This window comes from Sardina pilchardus, chromosome 18 (genome assembly GCF_963854185.1).
Source record: "Sardina pilchardus chromosome 18, fSarPil1.1, whole genome shotgun sequence".
Classification (NCBI taxonomy): domain Eukaryota; kingdom Metazoa; phylum Chordata; class Actinopteri; order Clupeiformes; family Clupeidae; genus Sardina; species Sardina pilchardus.
Genome location: NC_085011.1, coordinates 28,525,838 through 28,533,337, shown reverse-complemented (window position 1 = coordinate 28,533,337; position 7,500 = coordinate 28,525,838). Strand labels below are relative to the sequence as shown.

General features: G+C 44.9%; 1 protein-coding gene across 1 annotated transcript in view; it reads left to right on the top strand.

Moving 5' to 3' along the window:
• Nucleotides 1-7,500, top strand: part of kif16bb (kinesin family member 16Bb) — a 73,130-nt gene that overhangs the window by 39,037 nt on the left and 26,593 nt on the right. The window contains exon 18 of the mRNA XM_062519202.1: nt 5,433-5,753. Within this exon, the coding sequence (XP_062375186.1) occupies nt 5,433-5,753 (321 nt within the window). The remainder of the gene's footprint in view (nt 1-5,432; nt 5,754-7,500) is intronic.

Here is a 7,500-nt window from a genome sequence, read left to right as displayed (position 1 = left end):
ATGGATGTGTGCATGAGTGTATTTGTGTGTGTGTGTGTGTCATGGTGACAACAAAGTGCCTCACACTCCCAACCGAGGAGAGGTTATTTCTGACACGCCAGAGTTTTCAGCTGTAGCCGAGAGAGACCCAATGCATATTCATGCCTCTGGATCTCACATACTCTCTCTCTGTATCTCTCCCTCCCTCTCTCTCTCTCTCTCTCTCTCTCTCTCTCTCTCTCTCTCTCTCTCTCTCTCTCTCTGTATCTCTCTCTGTCTGTCTCTCTCTCTGTATCTCTCTCTGCCTCTGTATCTCTCTCTCTCTCGCTCTTTCTCTCTCTCTCTCTCTCTCTCTCTCTCTCTCTCTCTCTCTCTCTCTCTATGGCCCGCTGTGGAGACAATGCCAGAAATGTCCTCTGTCGGTCTAATTGTTCCTGTGCCGCGTCTCTGTTTACAAAATGTTTTGTTTGGCTGTCTTTGACTTTGTTGTTCAAAGCCGATTGCGAGCGTCAGTTTTGCTGTTTGATGTTTTGCGGATGAGTCGAGTAGATAGTTCTCGTCGGCAGAGGCGCGTGTATCTCCTGTGTTTGCCTTTGCATTAGCTGTTTAATAATTCACTCTGATGATCAGCAACATTGACTGTCCTTGCCAAATGTTAATTCAAGTGTAGTGCATCTCTGTTGTGTTTTTTTTTTGTTGCTGCTGTTGTTATTGTTGTTGTTGGGTTTGTTTTTGTCAAAGACAAGCGTATGCCATGGTTTTGTGTTGGCTGCAGCTGTCGTCAGTATGCAGCTTTGCTATGGTCATGGGGAACAGCCATGTGAAGGTGAGCTGAATATGGTGTCCATCTCCAGGGGCTGTTAGCCACTAGCATGCTTATGGTCAGGCCCTCGGAGATGGGGTGTGTGTGTTCTGAGGATTGGAGTAATGTGTGGGTCGGTGGATGTATATACAGTATGTGTGTGTGTGTGTGTGTGTGTGTGTGTGTGTGTGTGTGTGTGAGCATTTATGTCTTAACTTAGGATTGTGTGTGTGTGTGTGTGTGTGTGTGTTTGTGTTCTGAGGATTGAAGTAATGTGTGTGTGTGTGTGTGTGTGTGTGTGTGTGTGTGTGTGTGTGTGTGCGTTTGTGCATAGGTATGTGTGTGTGTATTCAGAGGTAAGGAGTTGAAGAAGAGTCTATACTGTAGGTAGACGGCTCTCGTTCATGAATCTTTCATTAGGCAGAGGAGCAGATGCCTCTCACCTCTTTCCGGAAGAAACCACAGCTTCCCTCCACTGCAATATGTGTTAACAGGTTACTCACATTTACACCCACACCGCAACACATTTGACTAACTGCTATGTACTGCTAGTGAAATGAAGACACATCTATTCAGACAAACAAGACTAACACTTTCTGACATCTAGACCTAAAGTATTCTTTTTTTATGATATGCTATTGTTTCGGGCTACAACACCTTGCCAGAACCTGAATGTCAAGTTTCACAAGGTCTATGGAGTGTGTCTATATTATCTGCATGGATGGTAGAGTGACTGAGTTATTCAGTGTTGCTTTACAGTTTTATTGTGCAGCAGAGACATTTGTTTGTAGAGCAAGAGACTCTTGAAGCATCACAAGCCGAATGTCTGTTTTGAGCAGGAAGGTGAATCCTGGATGAACTTTACCCACAGGTCTGAATGCCTGCGTGTCACTCCGCAGAAAGAGAGACGATGCTGGATGCCAGCTCTGAGGGAGATGGAGGTGACTGAGGGGCCAGACCTTGAGCTGTAGCTTTTCCAACGCGCGCTTGTCAGCTTTGTTCCAACGAGCCCGTGCTTAAGGCTGACATGCAATTTCCTGTTGGATCGGAGGCAGAGACGCGATGGCGATGGGTTGAAATAATGGTGGCAAGAAAGGAGAAAAACAGCGATGAGGGGTGGCGTGGTGGTGTTGGGGGAGTGGGGGGGGGGGGGGGGGTGGCAGACAGTTGGGATTTATGTTGCCAGTGATGTCCTCGATTGCTGCAATAAATGGCAGCAGGGAGTGTTATGTGTTAGCGCCGAAAAGATACCATTAACTTCCACCCACTCGTGAGAGCCCCAGGCCTGCAGTGCCAGGATGAGAGATGTATTTTTAGTTTACCAAACTAGCACTAGCGCTCTTCTCTCAACCTGTTTTTTTTCCAACAACAAATCACGCACTGATCCAGGATTAAACTTCTTCAAATGATACCCGCTATTTATATATCCAGTTACACCAATGAAGAAAGTACAGATATTTAATTTGACTGTGAGAGAAAGTGAGGCTCATTTCATGCTTGAACAGCGACGCCATTGGCACAGATTTTCTTCTTCTTCTTCTTCTTCTTCTTTTTCTTCTTCTTCTCCTCCTTCTTTAATGTTTTTCCCATAATGAGAGACTCAAAGGGAAAAGTATTTTTTAACAAACAAAACTTGGAATGCATTTCCTCACTCTCTCTCTCTCTGTCTGTCTCTCTCTCTCCCTCTCTCTCTCTCTCTACCCCCTCTCTCTCTCCCTCCATCTCCTTTATTCTGATGCCTCAGCCAATCAAGTTTCCTCAGACCCTTTCAAGCATCCAGATTGCTTCCCTGCCAGGCCCCCACCGCTATCCATCTCTCGCCGTCCTTCGTTAGCCAGACGCCCAATCACCACTGCTGCCGTGCACCGCCGCTAATACCGAGCGCGGTAAATTGGCTCGACACTGCTAAACGTGTCCTCAGCATTTGGAAGAGGCGGCAGAGTTCGATAATGAGCGGCGAGCTAACTTTGGCTTGTCAGCGGCGGCTAAAGCCTGCTGGGAAACACATATGCCTCCGTTAATTGTGAAGAGGGAGTTGAGGCTGAGATAAAGCGAGTCCCTTCTAGGCAGAGGAACATCAAGGTAAAAAATTAGCAGTTTGTTCAGAGCAAACAGGAGGCCCACTTTTAAGCTGCCGATGCTGTTGCTAGTCTCTGCGTGCCTCCCTGCTCCTGGCATTGATGGAAGAATTCTGGCCATGCTGGGAGGTGCATTCCAATTGTTCAAAACTAATCTTGTCCCATCCTTCAAACAGTCTGAAAAATCACAAACCATTCAGACTCTTTAATTTTGATTTGTTTTCAGAAGCAGAGGAGCCATCTGTTAGAGTGACATCTCAAATTATATTTCCCTTTCACTGTTATTGTGAATGATTTGTTCTTTACATCCATATTCCACCAGAAAAAAAACCTTTTAATTTGATATGTAACAGAAAGAGGGAGATTACATTTCTCTCAGTGTTCTTAAAGATGTTTGTAGATCTGGTCTTCTGGGGCTGTAGATCATCTGGACTCTCCCCCAGGGTGGCAGGTCCTTCAGTGCCTTGGCCTTCCATACTCTGGAACTCCCTCCCCCCACCTCTTTGTGACGGTCCTTCTCTTCCTTTCTTCTCAGCACATCTCAAGACCTTTTTGTTGACATCCCTTCTCCTCTACAGTACACCCAACACATAGGTCTATACACTTAGATTCTTTTTGTTGTATTGTTTGCTTATCTGTTTGTTTGTTGTATTTTCTTGTACAGTACTGTCTTTGTTTTTACTGTTTGTTTGTACTGTTCCTTCCACTATGTAAAGTGACTTTTGGTTTGAGAAAGGTGCTATATAAATTAAACTTCACATGAGGTAAACAGCGTTAGTCACCACCTTAATTTGCCAGTCACCACCTGAATTTGCCAGTCAGTACCAGTAACTGACTGGCATCAGTCAGTCACACACGCAGTTGAATAGAGGCAGCTGACGACATGAATAAACGGAATCAAAAGTTTAGCAAATGAAATAATCATAATCATGAATCATAATAATCATGAAATAATCAAAGAGCAAGATAAAGCAGGGAAGTTCTGCTTAAAAAAATACCATGACTTGATTTAATAGTCTAGCCGGCACAGGGAAATGCATGACGTGCAATGGTGAAAGTGATGCATTGAAAAGCAAACAAAAGTAAAAGTTGTTTTGCTCAAAGATACAGAGCAGGTTTGCTGAATACTGCAGCTGCTGTTGTTTCTGAATGTCTCTCCTACGGAGGCCTGTGAGCACACTGTGGATTACACCTGCTTTTAAAGGGCAGAAACATTTCACCTCAACACAGACGTGCACCGTCTTCAGGCAAATGCCTGGCAGAATACCTAATCAATCGCTATTAACACCTCTCCCGTGTTTTTGTGACATCCTCCCACGTTTCCCTCCACCCTCCCATAATCTACTGTATACTGTATGCATGAGTAGAGGAAGTGCTGAGTGCCTGACGGCGCTCCTGTGGTGGGCAGATGTGCTTTAATTCACGTGTGGTGTGCTTGTACGTACAACGCCATGTTTTAAGAGCCTGTAGTGAAGTGTGAAACGGGCGTAAATGGCTTGATACATCAGCCCCACATTCTGGGGCTTGGCACTGAGGAGACTCTCTCACCCTCGGCCTCCTGATGGCCATCTTCTTGCCATCGCTTTTCTCCCCTTCACTTTCATTCTCTCTTCTCTTCATTGTCTGTCTCTCTCCCGTTCTTTCCTTTCCCCCTCTCTTCCCTCCCTCTCTCTCTCTCTTCTCCCTCTCTCTCTCTTCTCTCTCTCCTCTCTCTCTCTCTATGTCTTTCTCTTTCTCTATCTCTCTCATCCTCCCTGTCTCCTCCTGTGCTGGTCTCTCAACCCTGTGCTCTGTTCTGGGTGCTTCATTCTGAAAGCAGTAATTTGTCTCAGACAGTCTGAGGGAGCCTTCAGTGGCACTCCAGCCCCAACTTTGGACAGGCGTTTATTAACAGCCCAACCTTGAGGACAGTGTGATTGCCCTGGTGTGTGTGTGTGTGTGTGTGTGTGTGTGTGAGAGAGAGAGAAAGAGAGAGAGAGAGAGAGAGAGAGATTGTGTGTGCGCCTATGTGTGTGACTGTGTGTGTGTGTGTGTGTGTGTGTGTGTGTGTGTGAGAGAGAGAAAGAGAGAGAGAGAGAGAGAGAGAGAGAGATTGTGTGTGCGCCTATGTGTGTGACTGTGTGTGTGCCTGCGTGTCTGATTATGTGTGTGTGACTGTGTGTGTGTGTGTGTGTGTGTGTGTGTGAGAGAGAGAGACTCCGTGTGTGTGTGTGAAGCCTGGGAGCCGTTGCCAGGGCCTCACACAGCATTAAGTTTGTAATCTTCACACACACCGTCCCTCCAGTGATGATTTCATAATTTTCTACCGCGTGTAATCCTCGCCCTGACCGCCTGCAAATAGCACTCCCGCCTCCTGTCTAGACTCAGCCGAAGTCGAGGAGGACTACTTAGCATTCTCTCTGTGTGTTGCGAGTGACTTGAAAAAGCTCTCTCCCCTGCTATTCGATATGTGTATTTAATTCAAGTCTCCATTCAGCACATCTGAGGCTACTGTGAAGCGTAGCGTGAGATCTTCTATGAAAACCTGTCTTCATTGTTTTTGATATTGTTTAAAAGTTGTCTGTAATACACAGGGGAGATCTGACGGCGCTGAGGAGTGGACAGAATGTGGAATCGAAGCGCAACCATGACGATCTGACCGCTCGGACGTCTGAGTGGACATCGGAGGTCGTGGAGGGTCAGAGGAGGAAGGAGGAGGAAGATGAGGAGGAGGACCATGGCCTTCCCATCATGCCTCAGGAGGAGGAGTGTCCACCTGAGCAGCAGCAGGATGAGTGGACGGCAGGGCAGCTCAGAAGTGGTCATCACACAGAGCAGCCTTGCTTGAGTCCAGCATCAGCATCAGCTGCTGGTCTGAATGGAGACGCAGTGGAGGACATCAGTGGCCAGCTGAGGTAAAGCACGTGCAGACGCTCAGACAGTCACACACACATTCCTGCTCTGGAGAGATCCTTCTCCTCTGGGCTGCTTACTATGCTGGGGTTGCAGGGGAGATATGATATGTTCTGGTGAAGCAGACCAAAGTGTCAAAAAGCTCTTCCTCTGCTATCTGCTATCGCTGCTGTCAGGTGGAAACCTCGTAACTTCATATTGCTTTTTTTATTTCTTATATATTTTTGAGGATGCAAGGTTGAAGTATTTTTCCTACCCCTATTTTTCCTATTGGACATACTGACAGCAGCGATATGTGGGTTTCATTCAACTTGACATTCTGTATCTACAAAGCTATTGTAAAACATGTTGGGATATGTTGGAAAACCTGTTGATGATTGTTTAATTGTTTTTAAATATATATTTATATTTGTATATATCTCAGGTATATTATATTTGTGTGTGTGTATATATATATATACAGTGCCTATAGAAAGTCATCATACCCTTTTGAAATAGTTACTTTTTTTGTCTTACAGCCTAAAATCAAAACCCATTTTTAAAAAAATCTTTTCCAGTTTTATTAACAAATTTAGCTGTACAACATCAAAATAATGAAAAAAAAGTAAACAGTTCTGAAAATTAATAAAAAATGAAAAACTAGAATAACAGGGTTGGAAAAGTCATCATACCCCTGACTTAATACTTTGTAAAGCTTCCTTTTGCTTTCATTACAGCCATCAATCTGTTTGGATATGTCTCTATTATAGCTTTGCACACCTAGATAGGGGAATATTTGCCCAATTTTCCGTACAGAAATGTTAAAATTTAGTCAAATTCTATAGGGAATGGCGATGGACTGCTCTCTTCAAGTCAATCCACATATTTTCTATAGGATTTAAGTCAGGGCTCTGACTTTGCCACTCAAGGATATTCACCATCCTATCCTTAAGCCACTGCTTTGTTCTTTTGGCAGTATGTTTAGGATTATTGTCGTGTTGGAAGGCGAATGACCTCCCCATCCTCAGCTGTTTAGGAGAGGGACGCAGGTTTTCCTCAAGAATTTTGGTGTACTTGGCAGCATCCATTTTCCCTTCTATCCTGACCAATTGCCCAGTTCCCGCTGAAAAGAAACATCCCCACAACATAATGTTGCCCCCACCATGCTTCACACTAGGTATGGTGTGTTTTGGGTGGTGTACTGTGTTGGTTTTCGCCAAACATTGCGCTTGGAGTTCAGTGCAAAAACACATCTGGAATATTCTGCTACCATGTGGAAAAAGCTTATATGGTCAGATGAGACTAAGATCGAACTTTTTGGAGACTAAGATTGAAGTTTTTGGACTGAGCTCCAGGCGCGAACCAAACACAGTATACACACCCAAACACACCCAAAACACACCATACCTACTTTGAAGCATGGTGGGGGCAACATTATGTTTTGGGGATGTTTCTCTTCAGCGGGGACTGGGCAATTGGTCAGGATAGAAGGGAAAACGGATGCTGCCAAGTACACCAAAATTCTTGAGGAAAACCTGCGTCCCTCTCCTAAACAGCTGAGGATGGGGAGGTCATTCGCCTTCCAACACGACAAAAATCCTAAACATACTGCCAAAAGAACAAAGCAGTGGCTTAAGGATAGGATGGTGAATATCCTTAAGTGGCAAAGTCAGAGCCCTGACTTAAATCCTATAGAAAATATGTGGATTGACTTGAAGAGAGCAGTCCATCGCCATTCCCTACAGAATTTGACTAAATTTTAACAATTCT